Here is a 21677-nt window from a genome sequence, read left to right as displayed (position 1 = left end):
CTGTACTGTTGAGGAACAGTGACAGGTCAGCATTACACTGTCTCCTCTACACCTACATTATTCTGTACTGTTGAGGAACAGTGGCAGGTCAGCATTACACTGTCTCCTCTACACCTACATTATTCTGTACTGTTGAGGAACAGTGGCAGGTCAGCATTACACTGTCTCCTCTACACCTACATTATTCTGTACTGTTGAGGAACAGTGACAGGTCAGCATTACACTGTCTCCTCTACACCTACATTATTCTGTACTGTTGAGGAACAGTGACAGGTCAGCATTACACTGTCTCCTCTACACCTACATTATTCTGTACTGTTGAGGAACAGTGGCAGGTCAGCATTACACTGTCTCCTCTACACCTACATTATTCTGTACTGTTGAGGAACAGTGGCAGGTCAGCATTACACTGTCTCCTCTACACCTACATTATTCTGTACTGTTGAGGAACAGTGACAGGTCAGCATTACACTGTCTCCTCTACACCTACATTATTCTGTACTGTTGAGGAACAGTGGCAGGTCAGCATTACACTGTCTCCTCTACACCTACATTATTCTGTACTGTTGAGGAACAGTGACAGGTCAGCATTACACTGTCTCCTCTACACCTACATTATTCTGTACTGTTGAGGAACAGTGGCAGGTCAGCATTACACTGTCTCCTCTACACCTACATTATTCTGTACTGTTGAGGAACAGTGGCAGGTCAGCATTACACTGTCTCCTCTACACCTACATTATTCTGTACTGTTGAGGAACAGTGACAGGTCAGCATTACACTGTCTCCTCTACACCTACATTATTCTGTACTGTTGAGGAACAGTGACAGGTCAGCATTACACTGTCTCCTCTACACCTACATTATTCTGTACTGTTGAGGAACAGTGACAGGTCAGCATTACACTGTCTCCTCTACACCTACATTATTCTGTACTGTTGAGGAACAGTGGCAGGTCAGCATTACACTGTCTCCTCTACACCTACATTATTCTGTACTGTTGAGGAACAGTGGCAGGTCAGCATTACACTGTCTCCTCTACACCTACATTATTCTGTACTGTTGAGGAACAGTGGCAGGTCAGCATTACACTGTCTCCTCTACACCTACATTATTCTGTACTGTTGAGGAACAGTGACAGGTCAGCATTACACTGTCTCCTCTACACCTACATTATTCTGTACTGTTGAGGAACAGTGACAGGTCAGCATTACACTGTCTCCTCTACACCTACATTATTCTGTACTGTTGAGGAACAGTGACAGGTCAGCATTACACTGTCTCCTCTACACCTACATTATTCTGTACTGTTGAGGAACAGTGACAGGTCAGCATTACACTGTCTCCTCTACACCTACATTATTCTGTACTGTTGAGGAACAGTGGCAGGTCAGCATTACACTGTCTCCTCTACACCTACATTATTCTGTACTGTTGAGGAACAGTGGCAGGTCAGCATTACACTGTCTCCTCTACACCTACATTATTCTGTACTGTTGAGGAACAGTGACAGGTCAGCATTACACTGTCTCCTCTACACCTACATTATTCTGTACTGTTGAGGAACAGTGACAGGTCAGCATTACACTGTCTCCTCTACACCTACATTATTCTGTACTGTTGAGGAACAGTGGCAGGTCAGCATTACACTGTCTCCTCTACACCTACATTATTCTGTACTGTTGAGGAACAGTGGCAGGTCAGCATTACACTGTCTCCTCTACACCTACATTATTCTGTACTGTTGAGGAACAGTGACAGGTCAGCATTACACTGTCTCCTCTACACCTACATTATTCTGTACTGTTGAGGAACAGTGGCAGGTCAGCATTACACTGTCTCCTCTACACCTACATTATTCTGTACTGTTGAGGAACAGTGACAGGTCAGCATTACACTGTCTCCTCTACACCTACATTATTCTGTACTGTTGAGGAACAGTGACAGGTCAGCATTACACTGTCTCCTCTACACCTACATTATTCTGTACTGTTGAGGAACAGTGACAGGTCAGCATTACACTGTCTCCTCTACACCTACATTATTCTGTACTGTTGAGGAACAGTGGCAGGTCAGCATTACACTGTCTCCTCTACACCTACATTATTCTATACTGTTGAGGAACAGTGACAGGTCAGCATTACACTGTCTCCTCTACACCTACATTATTCTGTACTGTTGAGGAACAGTGGCAGGTCAGCATTACACTGTCTCCTCTACACCTACATTATTCTGTACTGTTGAGGAACAGTGGCAGGTCAGCATTACACTGTCTCCTCTACACCTACATTATTCTGTACTGTTGAGGAACAGTGACAGGTCAGCATTACACTGTCTCCTCTACACCTACATTATTCTGTACTGTTGAGGAACAGTGACAGGTCAGCATTACACTGTCTCCTCTACACCTACATTATTCTGTACTGTTGAGGAACAGTGACAGGTCAGCATTACACTGTCTCCTCTACACCTACATTATTCTGTACTGTTGAGGAACAGTGGCAGGTCAGCATTACACTGTCTCCTCTACACCTACATTATTCTGTACTGTTGAGGAACAGTGGCAGGTCAGCATTACACTGTCTCCTCTACACCTACATTATTCTGTACTGTTGAGGAACAGTGACAGGTCAGCATTACACTGTCTCCTCTACACCTACATTATTCTGTACTGTTGAGGAACAGTGACAGGTCAGCATTACACTGTCTCCTCTACACCTACATTATTCTGTACTGTTGAGGAACAGTGGCAGGTCAGCATTACACTGTCTCCTCTACACCTACATTATTCTGTACTGTTGAGGAACAGTGACAGGTCAGCATTACACTGTCTCCTCTACACCTACATTATTCTGTACTGTTGAGGAACAGTGGCAGGTCAGCATTACACTGTCTCCTCTACACCTACATTATTCTGTACTGTTGAGGAACAGTGACAGGTCAGCATTACACTGTCTCCTCTACACCTACATTATTCTGTACTGTTGAGGAACAGTGGCAGGTCAGCATTACACTGTCTCCTCTACACCTACATTATTCTGTACTGTTGAGGAACAGTGACAGGTCAGCATTACACTGTCTCCTCTACACCTACATTATTCTGTACTGTTGAGGAACAGTGGCAGGTCAGCATTACACTGTCTCCTCTACACCTACATTATTCTGTACTGTTGAGGAACAGTGGCAGGTCAGCATTACACTGTCTCCTCTACACCTACATTATTCTGTACTGTTGAGGAACAGTGACAGGTCAGCATTACACTGTCTCCTCTACACCTACATTATTCTGTACTGTTGAGGAACAGTGGCAGGTCAGCATTACACTGTCTCCTCTACACCTACATTATTCTGTACTGTTGAGGAACAGTGGCAGGTCAGCATTACACTGTCTCCTCTACACCTACTGTAGAAACCTGGGCGTGTGACGAATAAACTTGATTTGATAAAAAAAATATCTCAGAATAAGAGTTGTGGTCCAGGTTCAGCTCCGCCCCTTTTTATGAGCTAAAACACTGATCCCAGATCAGCAGTCTGAGATGTATGAATACAGGTCCTGAGCTGTAAGGGATCACTAGAGGAAAGATTCCCTCTTTATGAGCTAAAACACTGATCCCAGATCAGCACTCTGAGATGTATGAATACAGGTCCTGAGCTTTAAGGGATCACTAGAGGAAAGATTCCCTCTTTATGAGCTCAAACACTGATCCCAGATCAGCACTCTGAGATGTATGAATACAGGTCCTGAGCTTTAAGGGATCACTAGAGGAAAGATCCCATTCATTGCTGGAGTGATATATGGTAATACGAAATTACCATAATACGAATTACGGAAATATTAAATTCAACCAGTAAATATGCACAGCAGAAAATCTTCTGGCACAGACATCTGTGCATATAATCATAAAAAGATGGGAAAAAAATGTATTAATCAAAATACATGCTGTTATTCAACACCAGCCCTTCTCGGTCCTGGCACTCCGACGGTGGAATGAGCTTCCCCCTGAAGCTAGGCCAGCAGAGTCCCTGTCCATCTTCCCCCTGAAGCTAGGACAGCAGAGTCCCTGTCCATCTTCCCCCTGAAGCTAGGACAGCAGAGACCCTGTCCATCTTACCCCTGAAGCTAGGACAGCAGAGTCCCTGTCCATCTTCCCCCTGAAGCTAGGACAGCAGAGTCCCTGTCCATCTTCCCCCTGAAGCTAGGGCAGCAGAGTCCCTGTCCATCTTCCCCCTGAAGCTAGGACAGCAGAGTCCCTGTCCATCTTCCCCCTGAAGCTAGGACAGCAGAGTCCCTGTCCATCTTCCCCCTGAAGCTAGGACAGCAGAGTCCCTGTCCATCTTCCCCCTGAAGCTAGGGCAGCAGAGTCCCTGTCCATCTTCCCCCTGAAGCTAGGGCAGCAGAGTCCCTGTCCATCTTCCCCCTGAAGCTAGGGCAGCAGAGTCCCTGTCCATCTTCCCCCTGAAGCTAGGGCAGCAGAGTCCCTGTCCATCTTCCCCCTGAAGCTACGACAGCAGAGTCCCTGTCCATCTTCCCCCTGAAGCTAGGACAGCAGAGTCCTATGACTGTGTTATGTACTATGACTGTGTTATGTACTATGACTGTGTTATGTACTACGACTGTGTTATGTACTATGACTGTGTTATGTAGTTGCTGTGTTATGCACAATGACTGTGTTATGTAGTTGCTGTGTTATGTACTATGACTGTGTTATGTGTTATGTAGTTGCTGTGTTATGTAGTTGCTGTGTTATGTAGTTGCTGTGTTATGTAGTTGCTGTGTTATGTACTGCGACTGTGTTATGTGGTTGCTGTGTTATGTAGTTGCTGTGTTGGATGGATGCTATCTCCCTTATGATGCTAACAGAGTGCCAGACAGAGCAGCTATCTCCATTACGATGCTAACAGAGTGCCAGACAGAGCAGCTATCTCCATTATGATGCTAACAGAGTGCCAGACAGATCAGCCATCTCCATTATGATGCTAACAGAGTGCCAGACAGAGCAGCTATCTCCCTTATGATGCTAACAGAGTGCCAGACAGAGCAGCTATCTCCATTACGATGCTAACAGAGTGCCAGACAGAGCAGCTATCTCCATTATGATGCTAACAGAGTGCCAGACAGATCAGCCATCTCCATTATGATGCTAACAGAGTGCCAGACAGAGCAGCTATCTCCCTTATGATGCTAACAGAGTGCCAGACAGAGCAGCTATCTCCATTATGATGCTAACAGAGTGCCAGACAGAGAAGCTATCTCCATTATGATGCTAACAGAGTGCCAGACAGATCAGCCATCTCCATTATGATGCTAACAGAGTGCCAGACAGAGCAGCTATCTCCATTATGATGCTAACAGAGTGCCAGACAGAGCAGCTATCTCCATTATGATGCTAACAGAGAGCCAGACAGATCAGCCATCTCCATTATGATGCTAACAGAGTGCCAGACAGAGCAGCTATCTCCATTATGATGCTAACAGAGTGCCAGACAGAGCAGCTATCTCCATTATGATGCTAACAGAGTGCCAGAGAGAGCAGTGGTACAGATGGCCCAGGAACATGAGCAGAATCCTGAAAGGACACTATTCCCTATTGTTGCGTCAAAAGACAGGTATTCATATTCAAGGGATTCACATTTTCAACTGATTTCAAAGATAAAACACCAGCAGGGGGTGAAAGAGTGTATGCATTGTGGAACCCATCATTAGCTTGTGTTTCCCTGGGGAACATATATACTGGTGCATCTTTGTGATAGCAGGTGGTGAAATGTTCGGTGAAAAAGCATTTCACTGGAAGTCCTTCACGGAAGAGGAGACTCTCATTCATACACATTCAGCTCATTTAGGATTCTGGAGACTCAACCGGTTGGCACATGGACATCAGTTAGGTGTTTATTTGTGTTGAGAATTGAGACCAATTGTCTAATTTAGTATATAGTATAATTTAGATAATATTGAGATTATATATTTATTTATTTAATTATATATTTAATTTGAAATGACCTTACTTGAAGTAATGTATATTTCTTTGTGTGTTTTGCCTTTAAAGATTATCAACCTAATTAACTAGCTAACTAAAAAACGAACTAACTGACTAAAGAAATAAAAGAAGTCAGAAGAAAATTGAGTTGTCCCTTGCGTCCTTCAGTCCTTAAAGAGGCCTTTTTCAAGTTTGGGCAACGAGCTGCAGTGTGAACCATACACAACTTGACACCTATAAAGTGGGCAACAGGAAGTGAGTCTTGTCTGACCCAGAATGGCCAATAGAGACAACATTCCAGACTCAGCTGGCTGTCTGTGCCACTTGGGACGAAGCCATGGGAATGTACTCCTACATTGGCCAATTCAGTTAGTTTTGGGTAAAAAAAAAGACTGTAAAATCTATAGGAATTAAGATAAAATGAGTTTAATTGAGGAAATCTGTTTCTAAGTATTCTCGCAAATAAAAAATAGAAATGTCATCTTGTCTCAGTGTAATCAAGGAAATAAATTATTGTTATTTTCAAATACAATCTCTTTTTGAGTTGTGGTTAATTTGCAGTGTACAAATTATTAGAACTATGTTCAGCCCCAACTCAATAATGCACAGTCATGGGAGAGGGACCAAACGATCTGTTTAAATTCAGTCAGGGGAGAGGGACCAAACGATCTGTTTAAATTCAGTCAGGGGAGAGGGACCAAACGATCTGTTTAAATTCAGTCAGGGGAGAGGGACCAAACGATCTGTTTAAATTCAGTCAGGGGAGAGGGACCAAACGATCTGTTTAAATTCAGTCAGGGGAGAGGGACCAAACGATCTGTTTAAATTCAGTCAGGGAGAGGGACCAAACGATCTGTTTAAATTCAGTCAGGGGAGAGGGACCAAACGATCTGTTTAAATTCAGTCAGGGAGAGGGACCAAACGATCTGTTTAAATTCAGTCAGGGGAGAGGGACCAAACGATCTGTTTAAATTCAGTCAGGGGAGAGGGACCAAACGATCTGTTTAAATTCAGTCAGGGGAGAGGGACCAAACGATCTGTTTCAATTCAGTCAGGGGAATGTCTTCACTCCAGCAGAACCAATAAAAACCAATAAGCCAACAGGTCACTGCAGATATCACCCGGGATAATATCACCCGGGATGAACTAACAAGCATCACTGTGCTCTGCTGAGCAAACAGCTTCCCTGACAACAGATGATGATGATGTCATAATGGTTGTGGATACAGTGAGTAGAACCAGTACACAGGCTTAATGAGATGTGTTGATCGTTAGACAGTTACACACACAGTGGGAGAAATATGCTGCTCGTTACTGTATAAACTGATTGGAGTGGAGGAAGACAGGGACTTGTAAAGACCACCGTTTCTCAGGTCAGACAATACATCCTGTATAATCTGACAGAATGGCATAATGCATCAGATGTCAGCTGGGTGATAATTACATAGTTTGACATCTACGGTATGTACATGATGGACACATAGGGAGAATCTGACAAAAAGGACAATTTGTTAGGTGGAAGATTACTTGATTACATAGACCATTATGGACACACTGTAAAACAACATTTTACATTTTTAAGTCATTTAGCAGACGCTCTTATCCAGAGCGACTTACAGTAGTGAATGCATACATTTCATACATTTTTTAAAACATTTTATTTTTTTATTTTTTTTGGGGGGGGGGGGACAGGTACTGCTATAACAGGGAATGATGCTCTAGTGTGTTGGGACAGGCACTGCTATAACAGGGAATGATGCTCTAGTGTGTTGGGACAGGTACTGCTATAACAGGGAATGATGCTCTAGTGTGTTGTGACAGGTACTGTTATAACAGGGAATTATGCTCTAGTGTGTTGGGACAGGTACTGCTATAACAGGGAATGATGCTCTAGTGTGTTGGGACAGGTACTGCTATAACAGGGAATGATGCTCTAGTGTGTTGGGACAGGTACTGCTATAACATGGAATGATGCTCTAGTGTGTTGGGACAGGTACTGCTATAACAGGGAATGATGCTCTAGTGTGTTGGGACAGGTACTGCTACAACAGGGAATGATGCTCTAGTGTGTTGGGACAGGTAATGCTATAACAGGGAATGATGCTCTAGTGTGTTGGGACAGGTACTGCTATAACAGGGAATGATGCTCTAGTGTGTTGGGACAGGTACTGCTATAACAGGGAATGATGCTCTAGTGTGTTGGGACAGGTACTGCTATAACAGGGAATGATGCTCTAGTGTGTTGGGACAGGTACTGCTATAACAGGGAATGATGCTCTAGTGTGTTGGGACAGGTACTGCTATAACAGGGAATGATGCTCTAGTGTGTTGGGACAGGTACTGCTATAACAGGGAATGATGCTCTAGTGTGTTGGGACAGGTACTGCTATAACAGGGAATGATGCTCTAGTGTGTTGGGACAGGTACTGCTATAACAGGGAATGATGCTCTAGTGTGTTGGGACAGGTACTGCTATAACAGGGAATGATGCTCTAGTGTGTTGGGACAGGTACTGCTATAACAGGGAATGATGCTCTAGTGTGTTGGGACAGGTACTGCTATAACAGGGAATGATGCTCTAGTGTGTTGGGACAGGTACTGCTATAACAGGGAATGATGCTCTAGTGTGTTGGGACAGGTACTGCTATAACAGGGAATGATGCTCTAGTGTGTTGGGACAGGTACTGCTATAACAGGGAATGATGCTCTAGTGTGTTGGGACAGGTACTGCTATAACAGGGAATGATGCTCTAGTGTGTTGGGACAGGTACCGCTATAACAGGGAATGATGCTCTAGTGTGTTGGGACAGGTACCGCTATAACAGGGAATGATGCTCTAGTGTGTTGGGACAGGTACTGCTATAACAGGGAATGATGCTCTAGTGTGTTGGGACAGGTACTGCTATAACAGGGAATGATGCTCTAGTGTGTTGGGACAGGTACTGCTATAACAGGGAATGATGCTCTAGTGTGTTGGGACAGGTACTGCTATAACAGGGAATGATGCTCTAGTGTGTTGGGACAGGTACTGCTATAACAGGGAATGATGCTCTAGTGTGTTGGGACAGGTACTGCTATAACAGGGAATGATGCTCTAGTGTGTTGGGACAGGTACCGCTATAACAGGGAATGATGCTCTAGTGTGTTGGGACAGGTACTGCTATAACAGGGAATGATGCTCTAGTGTGTTGGGACAGGTACTGCTATAACAGGGAATGATGCTCTAGTGTGTTGGGACAGGTACTGCTATAACAGGGAATGATGCTCTAGTGTGTTGGGACAGGTACCGCTATAACAGGGAATGATGCTCTAGTGTGTTGGGACAGGTACTGCTATAACAGGGAATGATGCTCTAGTGTGTTGGGACAGGTACTGCTATAACAGGGAATGATGCTCTAGTGTGTTGGGACAGGTACTGCTATAACAGGGAATGATGCTCTAGTGTGTTGGGACAGGTACTGCTATAACAGGGAATGATGCTCTAGTCTGCAGGCCTGGGCCACTCCAGTCCCCGGGGACCTGATTGGTGTAACACTTTTCCCCCATTCCCAGCAAACACAACTGATTTAAAGGAATGACATTGTAAACTGAAGATCAGGATGAGTTGATTATTGGAGTCAGGTGTGTTAGCTGGGACAAAGTGTGACACCAATCAGGACTGGAGTTTCCCAGGCCTGCGTGTTTTAACCTCCATGCCAGTAGAGGGCAGAGCTGAGTAGGTGTTACCTGGAGAAACACTGGGGACAATGAGGCCAAGCTGTAAGTCAGTGATCTCTTCATATTCTACTGGTCAACGTCTTCAAATGTGTCAACATCCAAAACAGTAGAAACATACAGTAAACCCAGGTCTGCCACCAAAATGATGAAATGTACCTGAGGGTAACTTTAAACATTTCACTGAATGATGAGATGTGATCATAGTGCCCAAACCAAGCTAACAGAGGAGAGGCTGTGGAGCCCCAGGTTAAACCAAGCTAACAGAGGAGAGGCTGTGGAGCCCCAGGTCAAACCAAGCTAACAGAGGAGAGTCTGTGGAGTCCCAGGTCAAACCAAGCTAACAGAGGAGAGGCTGTGGAGCCCCAGGTCAAACCAAGCTAACAGAGGAGAGTCTGTGAGGTCCCAGGTCAAACCAAGCTAACAGAGGAGAGGCTGTGGAGCCCCAGGTCAAACCAAGCTAACAGAGGAGAGGCTGTGGAGCCCCAGGTCAAACCAAGCTAACAGAGGAGAGGCTGTAGCCCCAGGTCAAACCAAGCTAACAGAGGAGAGGCTGTGGAGCCCCAGGTCAAACCAAGCTAACAGAGGAGAGGCTGTGGAGTCCCAGGTCAAACCAAGCTAACAGAGGAGAGACTGAGAGTCAGGTCAAACCAAGCTAACAGAGGAGAGCCTGTGGAGCCCCAGGTCAAACCAAGCTAACAGAGGAGAGGCTGTGGAGTCCCAGGTCAAACCAAGCTAACAGAGGAGAGGCTGTGGAGCCCCAGGTCAAACCAAGCTAACAGAGGAGAGGCTGTGGAGTCCCAGGTCAAACCAAGCTAACAGAGGAGAGGCTGTGAAGCCCCAGGTCAAACCAAGCTAACAGAGGAGAGGCTGGAGCCCCAGGTCAAACCAAGCTAACAGAGGAGAGGCTGGAGCCCCAGGTCAAACCAAGCTAACAGAGGAGAGACTGAGAGTCAGGTCAAACCAAGCTAACAGAGGAGAGGCTGGAGCCCCAGGTCAAACCAAGCTAACAGAGGAGAGGCTGGAGCCCCAGGTCAAACCAAGCTAACAGAGGAGATGCTGTGAAGCCCCAGGTCAAACCAAGCTAACAGAGGAGAGGCTGTGGAGTCCCAGGTCAAACCAAGCTAACAGAGGAGAGGCTGGAGCACCAGGTCAAACCAAGCTAACAGAGGAGAGACTGTGGAGCCCCAGGTCAAACCAAGCTAACAGAGGAGAGGCTATGGAGCCCCAGGTCAAACCAAGCTAACAGAGGAGAGACTGTGGAGTCCCAGGTCAAACCAAGCTAACAGAGGAGAGGCTGGAGCCCCAGGTCAAACCAAGCTAACAGAGGAGAGGCTGTGGAGCCCCAGGTCAAACCAAGCTAACAGAGGAGAGGCTGTCGAGCCCCAGGTCAAACCAAGCTAACAGAGGAGAGGCTGTGGAGCCCCAGGTCAAACCAAGCTAACAGAGGAGAGGCTGTGGAGTCCCAGGTCAAACCAAGCTAACAGAGGAGAGACTGGAGCCCCAGGTCAAACCAAGCTAACAGAGGAGAGGCTGTGGAGCCCCAGGTCAAACCAAGCTAACAGAGGAGAGGCTGTGGAGCCCCAGGTCAAACCAAGCTAACAGAGGAGAGGCTGTCGAGTCCCAGGTCAAACCAAGCTAACAGAGGAGAGGCTGTGGAGCCCCAGGTCAAACCAAGCTAACAGAGGAGAGGCTGTGGAGTCCCAGGTCAAACCAAGCTAACAGAGGAGAGACTGGAGCCCCAGGTCAAACCAAGCTAACAGAGGAGAGGCTGTGGAGCCCCAGGTCAAACCAAGCTAACAGAGGAGAGGCTGTAGCCCCAGGTCAAACCAAGCTAACAGAGGAGAGGCTGTGGAGCCCCAGGTCAAACCAAGCTAACAGAGGAGAGGCTGTGGAGTCCCAGGTCAAACCAAGCTAACAGAGGAGAGGCTGTGGAGCCCCAGGTCAAACCAAGCTAACAGAGGAGAGGCTGAAGCCCCAGGTCAAACCAAGCTAACAGAGGAGAGGCTGAAGCCACGGCCACAGCAGCTGACTGCTGTTAAAATAAATGACTCATACATCAAATTACAGATGTCAGAAAGAGACAGCAGCAGATTACACGAAATCTGGGAAATCAAACATCTACAAGCAGACATCTACAATCCTCTCTGTCACCAGTCATAGAAAAAGGACTGCAGAGAATACAAAACAAATACTTTATTATATAATTCACCATAATGCTGACAACAAGGCCAATAGGAAACATTTAGTCACAGGTAGCTTAGCTCTTGCCTGGTCCCAGATCTGTTGTAGCCTGGTCCCAGATCATTTGTAGCCTGGTCTCAGATCTGTTGTAGCCTTGTCCCAGATCTGTTTTAGCCTGGTCTCAGATCTGTTGTAGCCTTGTCCCAGATCTGTTTTAGCCTGGTCCCAGATCTGTTTTAGCCTGGTCTCAGATCTGTTGTAGCCTTGTCCCAGATCTGTTTTAGCCTGGTCCCAGATCTGTTGTAGCCTTGTACCAGATCTGTTGTAGTCTGGTCTCAGATCTGTTGTAGCCTTGTCCCAGATCTGTTGTAGCCTGGTCTCAGATCTGTTGAAGCCTGGTCCCAGATCTGTTGTAGCCTGGTCTCAGATCTGTTGTAGCCTGGTCCCAGATCTGTTTTAGCCTGGTCCCAGATCTGTTGTGGACTGGTCCCAGATCTGTTGTGGACTGGTCCCATATCTGCTCTAGACTGGTCCCAGATCTGTTGAAGCCTGGTCCCAGATCTGTTGTAGCCTGGTCCCAGATCTGTTGTAGCCTGGTCCCAGATCTGTGGTAGCCTGGTCCCAGATCTGTGGTAGCCTGGTCCCAGATCTGTTTGTTGCCTGGTCCCAGATCTGTTGTAGCCTGGTCCCAGATCTGTTTGTTGCCTGGTCCCAGATCTGTTGTAGCCTGGTCCCAGATCTGTTGTAGCCTGGTCCCAGATCAGTTCTAGCCTGGTCCCAGATCAGTTTTCTTAGTGTTTTTTTTACCCATTTTCTCCCCAATTTCATGGTATCCAATTGGTAGTTACAGTCTTGTCTCTTTGCTGCAACTCCTGTAGGGACTCGGGAGAGAGGAAGTTCGAGAGCCGTGCTTCCTCCTAAACACAACCCAACCTAGCCGCACTGCTTCTTGACATAATGCCCACTTAACCCGGAAGCCAGCCGCACCAATGACTAACTGGCAATAAGTCATGATTATTTCCTGTACAAAACCACATGGGTAAAACAGGGACAATGACAGGACATTAGCTCAAGCACTCACGCAGCAACTGGTGAAAGGAACTACCTTTGGCTGTCACTGTCTAACAGATTCTGTTACAGTGGTTCTAACATTGGTCTGTGATGATGTTGGAGGCTCTTGTACAAAGACAGTGACAATAAGGAAGTGCATAGGAGATGTTGTTCCCACTGTGGCTATTAAAACCTACCCTAACCAGAAACGGTGGATAGATGGTGGCATTCGCGCAAAACTGAAAGCGAGAACCACCACATTTAACCATGGAAAGATGACCGGGAATATGGCCGAATACAAACAGTGTAGTTATACCCTCCGCAAGACAATCAAACAAGCGAAATGTCAGTATAGGGACAAAGTGGAGTCGCAATTCAGACACGAGACGTATGTGGCAGGGTCTACAGGCAATCATGGACTACAAAAAGAAAACCAGCCACGTCACGGACACCGATGTCTTGCTTCCAGACAAACTCAACACCTTCTTTGCCCGCTTTGAGGATATTACAGTGCCACCGACGCGGCACGCTACCAAGGACTGCACCACCCCCACCTCCTTCTCTGTGGCCGACGTGAGTAAGATATTCAAACGGGGTAACCCTCGCAAGGCTGCCGGCCCAGACGGCATCCCTAGCCGCGTCCTCAGAGCATGCGCAGACCAGCTGGCTGGTGTGTTTACGGACATACTAAATTTCTCCCTATCGCAGTCTGCTGTCCCCACATGCTTCAAGATTGTCACCATTGTTCCTGTACACAAGAAGGCAAAGGTAACTGAACTGAATGACTATCGCCCAGTAGCACTCACTTCTGTCATCATGAAGTGTTTTGAGAGACTAGTCAAGGATCATATCACTTCCACCTTACCTGTCACCCTAGACCCACTGCAATTTGCATACCGCCCCAATAGGTCCACAGACGATGCAATCGCCATCACACTGCCCTATCGCATCTGGACAAGAGGAACACCTATGTAAGACACCATAGTACCCTCCAAGTTATAGCATTAAGCTTGAGGCCCTGAGTCTCAACCTCGGCCTGAGCCGTCCTGGATTTCCTGACGGGTCCTGGACTTCCTGACGGGCCACCCCCAGGTGGTGAAGGTAGAAAACAACATCTCCACTTTGCTGATCCCACAAGGGTGCGTGCTCAGCCACCTCCTGTACTCCCTGTTCATCCATGACTGCGTGGCCATGCACACCTCCAACTCAATCATCAAGTTTGCAGATGACACAACAGCAGTGGGCTTGATCACCAACAACGACGAGACAGCCTATAGGGAGGAGGGGAGGGCACTCGGAGTGTGGTGTCAGGAAAACAACCTCTCACTCAACGTCAACAAAACAAAGGAGATAATCGTGGACTTCAGGAAACAGCAGAGGGAGCACCCCCCTATCCACATCAATGGGACAGCAGTGGAGAAGTTGGAAAGTTTCATGTTCCTCGGCATACACATCAGGGACAACCTGAAATGGTTCACTCACACAGACAGTGTGGTGAAGAAGGCGCAACAGCACCTCTTAAACCTCAGGAGGCTGAAGAAAATTGGCTTGTCACCTAAAACCCTCACAAACTTCTACAGATGCACAATTGAGAGCATCCTGTCGGGCTGTATCACCGCCTGGTACGGCAACCGCACCGCTATCACGTCCTGACCATAGTAAGAGGTTATTTTCTATGGTAGAGTAGGTCAGGGCGTGACGGGGTGTTTTGTGTTTTTATATGTTTTGTATTTCTATGTTTAAGTTCTAGTTTTTCTATTTCTGTTTTTTTGGGGGGTGTTGATCTCCAATTGGAGTCAGCTGGTCCTCGTTGTCTCTAATTGGAGATCATATTTAAGTAGGGGTTTTTCTTCCTGGGGTTTGTGGGTTATTATCTTTTGAGTAGTGTTTGTTTCTCTCTGCGTCACGGTTTGTTGTTTTGGCATATTCAGTTATTTATGTATTGCAAAGTTTCACGGATTAAATAAAATGTGGAACTACAACCACGCTGCACTTTGGTCCGCTCCTTTCGACAGCCGTGACAACCGCCCACAACCGCAGGGCTCTCCAGAGGGTGGTGTGGTCTGCACAACGCATCACCGGGAGCAAACTACCTGCCCTCCAGGACACCTACAACACCCGATGTCACAGGAAGGTCAAAAAGATCATCAAGGACAACAACCACCCGAGCCACTGCCTATCCACCTCGCTACCATCCAGAAGGCGAGGTCAGTACAGGTGCATCAAAGCTGGGACCGAGAGACTGAAAAACAGCTTCTCTCTCAAGGCCGTCAGACTGTTAAACAGCCATCACTAACACAGTGAGGCTGCTGCCTACATACAGACTTGAAATCATTGGCCACTCTAACAAATTAGATCACTAGTCAGTTTATTAATGCCACTTTAATAATGACGTTTGCGTATCTTGCACTACTCATCCCAGATGTATATACTGTATTTTATACCGTCTATTGCATCTCGTCTATGCCAGTCGGGCATGGCCCATCCATATATTTATATGTACATATTGTTATTACATCCCTTTACTTAGATTTTTGTGTATTAGGTAGTTGTTGTGGAATTGTTAGATGACTTGTTAGATATTACTGCACTGTCGGAACTAGAAGCACAAGCATTTCATTACACTCGCATTAACATCTGCTAACCATGTGTATGTGACCAATAAAATTAGATTTGATTTGAATAAATGACAGTTTAAAGCAGATGGTGTAACTCAGATACTATGAGAGGCCATTATCTCAAGCTAAACATTCTGTAGCAACTGTCTCCAGAGCAGTGAGACATCTTCCTCATGTGCAGCTCACACTAAAGAGAGCTACCCAGGGCCTTTTTTACCCAAAGACTGGCACTTCAGTCTAACGGTCCTGGTACGGAAACTGGTCAAGACTGGCACTTCAGTCTAACGGTCCTGGTATGGAAACTGGTCAAGACTGACACTTCAGTGTAACGGTCCTGGTATGGAAACTGGTCAAGACTGGCACTTCAGTCTAACGGTCCTGGTATGGAAACTGGTAAAGACTGACACTTCAGAGTCTAACGGTCCTGGTATGGAAACTGGTCAAGACTGGCACTAAAGTCTAACGGTCCTGGTATGGAAACTGGTAAAGACTGACACTTCAGAGTCTAACGGTCCTGGTATGGAAACTGGTCAAGACTGGCACTTCAGAGTCTAACGGTCCTGGTATGGAAACTGACTGGTCTTTGGACAGTATTTACTGAGATTATAGAACAGCTCGTCTTCATTGTGCTGATGTGCTGTCAAAGTACAGACACAGGAGAGACATTAGCTTAGAGGACATCATTAACCTCTCTCCAGTTTCATCCTGACAGGTTAGAGGACATCATTAACCTCTCTCCAGTTTCATCCTGACAGGTTAGAGGACATCATTAACCTCTCTCCAGTTTCAGCCTGACAGGTTAGAGGACATCCTTAACCTCTCTCCAGTATCATCCTGACAGGTTAGAGGACATCATTAACCTCTCTCCAGTTTCAGCCTGACAGGTTAGAGGACATCCTTAACCTCTCTTCAGTTTCAGCCTGACAGGTTAGAGGACATCCTTAACCTCTCTCCAGTTTCATCCTGACAGGTTAGAGGACATCATTAACCTCTCTCCAGTTTCAGCCTGACAGGTTAGAGGACATCATTAACCTCTCTCCAGTTTCAGCCTGACAGGTTAGAGGACATCATTAACCTCTCTCCAGTTTCAGCCTAACAGGTTAGAGGACATCCTTAACCTCTCTCCAGTTTCAGCCTGACAGGTTAGAGGACATCATTAACCTCTCTCCAGTTTCATCCTGACAGGTTAGAGGACATCATTAACCTCTCTCCAGTTACAGCCTGACAGGTTAGAGGACATCATTAACCTCTCTCCAGTTTCAGCCTGACAGGTTAGAGGACATCCTTAACCTCTCTCCAGTTTCATCCTGACAGGTTAGAGGACATCATTAACCTCTCTCCAGTTTCATCCTGACAGGTTAGAGGACATCATTAACCTCTCTCCAGTTTCAGCCTGACAGGTTAGAGGACATCCTTAACCTCTCTCCAGTTTCATCCTGACAGGTTAGAGGACATCATTAACCTTTCTCCATTTTCAGCCTGACAGGTTAGAGGACATCCTTAATCTCTCTCCAGTTTCAGCCTGACAGGTTAGAGGACATCATTAACCTCTCTCCAGTTTCAGCCTGACAGGTTAGGGGACATCCTTAACCTCTCTCCAGTTTCATCCTGACAGGTTAGAGGACATCATTAACCTTTCTCCATTTTCAGCCTGACAGGTTAGAGGACATCCTTAATCTCTCTCCAGTTTCAGCCTGACAGGTGAGAGGACATCATTAACCTCTCTCCAGTTTCAGCCTGACAGGTTAGGGGACATCCTTAACCTCTCTCCAGTTTCAGCCTGACAGGTTAGAGGACATCATTAACCTCTCTCCAGTTTCATCCTGACAGGTTAGAGGACATCATTAACCTCTCTCCAGTTTCAGCCTGACAGGTTAGAGGACATCATTAACCTCTCTCCAGTTTCATCCTGACAGGTTAGAGGACATCCTTAACCTCTCTCCAGTTTCAGCCTGACAGGTTAGAGGACATCCTTAACCTCTCTCCAGTTTCATCCTGACAGGTTAGAGGACATCATTAACCTCTCTCCAGTTTCATCCTGACAGGTTAGAGGACATCATTAACCTCTCTCCAGTTTCATCCTGACAGGTTAGAGGACATCATTAACCTCTCTCCAGTTTCAGCCTGACAGGTTAGAGGACATCATTAACCTCTCTCCAGTTTCAGCCTGACAGGTTAGAGGACATCCTTAACCTCTCTCCAGTTTCATCCTGACAGGTTAGAGGACATCATTAACCTCTCTCCAGTTTCAGCCTGACAGGTTAGAGGACATCATTAACCTCTCTCCAGTTTCATCCTGACAGGTTAGAGGACATCATTAATCTCTCTCCAGTTTCATCCTGACAGGTTAGAGGACATCCTTAACCTCTCTCCAGTTTCATCCTGACAGGTTAGAGGACATCATTAACCTTTCTCCATTTTCAGCCTGACAGGTTAGAGGACATCCTTAATCTCTCTCCAGTTTCAGCCTGACAGGTTAGAGGACATCATTAACCTCTCTCCAGTTTCAGCCTGACAGGTTAGGGGACATCCTTAACCTCTCTCCAGTTTCAGCCTGACAGGTTAGAGGACATCATTAACCTCTCTCCAGTTTCAGCCTGACAGGTTAGAGGACATCATTAACCTCTCTCCAGTTTCATCCTGACAGGTTAGAGGACATCCTTAACGTCTCTCCAGTTTCATCCTGACAGGTTAGAGGACATCCTTAACCTCTCTCCAGTTTCATCCTGACAGGTTAGAGGACATCATTAACCTCTCTCCAGTTTCATCCTGACAGGTTAGAGGACATCATTAACCTCTCTCCAGTTTCAGCCTGACAGGTTAGAGGACATCATTAACCTCTCTCCAGTTTCAGCCTGACAGGTTTACTGTTTACCTATAAGCACATTGGGCGCATTCCAGGTAGTCTTTTTTGCAGTTGTTCACCGCAAATAATCAGTTCCCACAATGCTTGGAGAAGTCTGGAGAGTTCTCAGAAACCACATAAGTGCTGTAGCCATCTTCCTATAGCAACTACAATATGACGCCAACAGGGACTGTACACAGTGTGACTACAATAGGACACCAACAGGGACTGTACACAGTGTGACTACAATAGGACTCAACAGGGACTGTACACAGTGTGACTACAATAGGACACCAACAGGGACTGTACACAGTGTGACTACAATAGGACACCAACAGGGACTGTACACAGTGTGACTACAATAGGACACCAACAGGGACTGTACACAGTTAGACTACAATAGGACACCAACAGGGACTGTCCACAGTGTGACTACAATAGGACACCAACAGGGACTGTACACAGTGTGACTACAATAGGACACCAACAGGGACTGTACACAGTGTGACTACAATAGGACACCAACAGGGACTGTACACAGTGTGACTACAATAGGACACCAACAGGGACTGTCCACAGTGTGACTACAATAGGACACCAACAGGGACTGTCCACAGTGTGACTACAATAGGACTCCACCAGGGACTGTACACAGTGTGACTACAATAGGACGCCAACAGGGACTGTACACAGTGTGACTACAATAGAACACCAACAGGGACTGTACACAGTGTGACTGCAATAGGACACCAACAGGGACTGTACACAGTGTGACTACAATAGGACACCAACAGGGACTGTACACAGTGTGACTACAATAGGACTCCAACAGGGACTGTACACAGTGTGACTACAATAGGACACCAACAGGGACTGTACACAGTGTGACTACAATAGGACACCAACAGGGACTGTACACAGTGTGACTACAATAGGACACCAACAGGGACTGTACACAGTGTGACTACAATAGGACACCAACAGGGACTGTACACAGTGTGACTACAATAGGACTCCACCAGGGACTGTACACAGTGTGACTACAATAGGACACCAACAGGGACTGTACACAGTGTGACTACAATAGGACTCCAACAGGGACTGTACACAGTGTGACTACAATAGGACACCAACAGGGACTGTACACAGTGTGACTACAATAGGACACCAACAGGGACTGTACACAGTGTGACTACAATAGGACACCAACAGGGACTGTACACACAATAGGACTGCAATAGGACACTAACAGGGACTGTATCAGCCCAAACAGATGATTGGTTTGATCGGCCTTTTCTTACCCGAGTCCAGCCAGGTCCGACACAAGGTTCCCCAGGGCAGCAGCTGCAGAGAGAGAAGAGAGGGAGGTCATGGCTCTGCCTGGGTGAAGGACTGGTTGATGACGTCAGAGGTTAGAGGTCGTTGTATGCTCCAATGAGATCCATTAAAACACAAAACCCGGTGTAGAGTTGGAGTTGAATTGTCGTATATGGAGTTATTTCTCACTATGCTCCTGGAACAACACAAGGTGTGTGAACCGACCAACCCTCTTTTCACACCTGACTGATTGTAATGGAACTGGTGCTTCGTAAGAGGTCAGTCATATGACTCATCATTAGACAGCAGGCTGTGTCTCTGACTCATCATTAGACAGCAGGCTGTGTCTCTGACTCATCATTAGACAGCAGGCTGTGTCTCTGACTCATCATTAGACAGTAGGCTGTGTCTCTGACTCATCATTAGACAGCAGGCTGTGTCTCTGACTCATCATTAGACAGCAGGCTGTGTCTCTGACTCATCATTAGACAGCAGGCTGTGTCTCTGACTCATCATTAGACAGCAGGCTGTGTCTCTGACTCATCATTAGACAGCAGGCTGTGTCTCTGACTCATCATTAGACAGTAGGCTGTGTCTCTGACTCATCATTAGACAGCAGGCTGTGTCTCTGACTCATCATTAGACAGCAGGCTGTGTCTCTGACTCATCATTAGACAGCAGGCTATGTCTCTGACTCATCATTAGACAGCAGGCTGTGTCTCTGACTCATCATTAGACAGCAGGCTATGTCTCTGACTCATCATTAGACAGCAGGCTATGTCTCTGACTCGTTATTAGACAGAATGCACCTGAACTAATACAGAGAGAAATTCATTGTAAATGAGATGGGACAGAGCTAAATGTGAATTACCGAACAGCTGGTTTGTTAATGGATTTAATCTGCTCTTTCTGCTAGTTTGATGCTGAAAACAGTTTATGCACACTTCTGTCTCTCCAGAGACTGAGAGAGACAGAATCATGGCCCACAGGACTGATGTGTCTTACTGTGACTGACGTTAGTCTGAAACAATCATTGGTCTGAATGTCATGGCAACGCAGGGTCATTCAGGAGTCATGTAGTCTGTGAAGGACAGGGGTCTGTTTAATGGTAACATATTCCCATGTTAACACATCAATCTATGTATTTCTATATCAAACACCAAATAATCACTGAATGTCAAATTAGAACGGCCCATAACAAAATTGCTGTGTTGAAGATTAAGAACCAACAAAGGATCTAGAACCTAAAAGGTTTCTTCAGCTGTCCCCATAGGAGAACCCTTTGAAGAACCTTTTTGGTTCCAGGCAGAACCCTTTTGGTTCCAGGTAGAAATGTTTTGAGTTCCATGTAGTACCCTTTATACAGAAGGTTCTATATGGAACCCAAAATAGTTCTATGTGGAACCAGGTTTCTACCTGTAACCAAACATGATTTGCCTATGGGGACAGTCGAAGAACATATTTGGAACCCTTTTATCTAAGAGTGCAGTTACAGTAGTCTGAATCTAAAACTAATTGTGAATCTTTATTAGAGGAGAGAGAGAGCAGGACCAATGTAATTACAACTGTTTCAAGGTCAGCTGTTATTTCAGCCTCAGGGTTCTGTCCCAAATGGCACCCTATTCCCTGTATAGTGCACTACTTATAACCAGGGCCCATGGGGTAGTGCAATACATAAGGAATAGGGTGCTATTTGGGATGCAGCCCAGGCTGTAGCAGTACTGTAGCAGTGCTTCTGCAGGTTTTAGGCAGCCATCCAAAGAGAGAAGGAGAGAATGTGTACTAGACATATTTAACAAGATCAGAGCCTAATAAAAGTCCAAAACCACATCCATCACATTGAACAAGTTGATAGTGAGAAGTACAATAGGTTACATGACCAGCTGGAGTTTAAATATAAAGCCTTCAGCTTGGATTTGACTGATGATTCCACTTCATTTGTCAATAAAAACTGAAGACATGATTCATTATCCA

General features: G+C 46.1%; 1 protein-coding gene across 1 annotated transcript in view; it reads right to left on the bottom strand.

Moving 5' to 3' along the window:
- The window catches only part of LOC123743219 (transmembrane protein 65), a 101655-nt gene that overhangs the window by 11958 nt on the left and 68020 nt on the right, over positions 1 to 21677 (bottom strand). Inside the window, exon 6 of the mRNA XM_082975975.1 lies at positions 19688 to 19730. Coding sequence (XP_082832101.1) covers positions 19688 to 19730 — 43 coding nt within the window. The remainder of the gene's footprint in view (positions 1 to 19687; positions 19731 to 21677) is intronic.

The sequence above is a fragment of the Salmo salar genome, chromosome 05, assembly GCF_965601325.2.
Source record: "Salmo salar chromosome 05, fSalSal1, whole genome shotgun sequence".
NCBI classification, from domain to species: domain Eukaryota; kingdom Metazoa; phylum Chordata; class Actinopteri; order Salmoniformes; family Salmonidae; genus Salmo; species Salmo salar.
The sequence above is the reverse complement of the archived record's forward strand: the minus strand, read 5'-3'. Positions and strand labels throughout refer to the sequence as shown.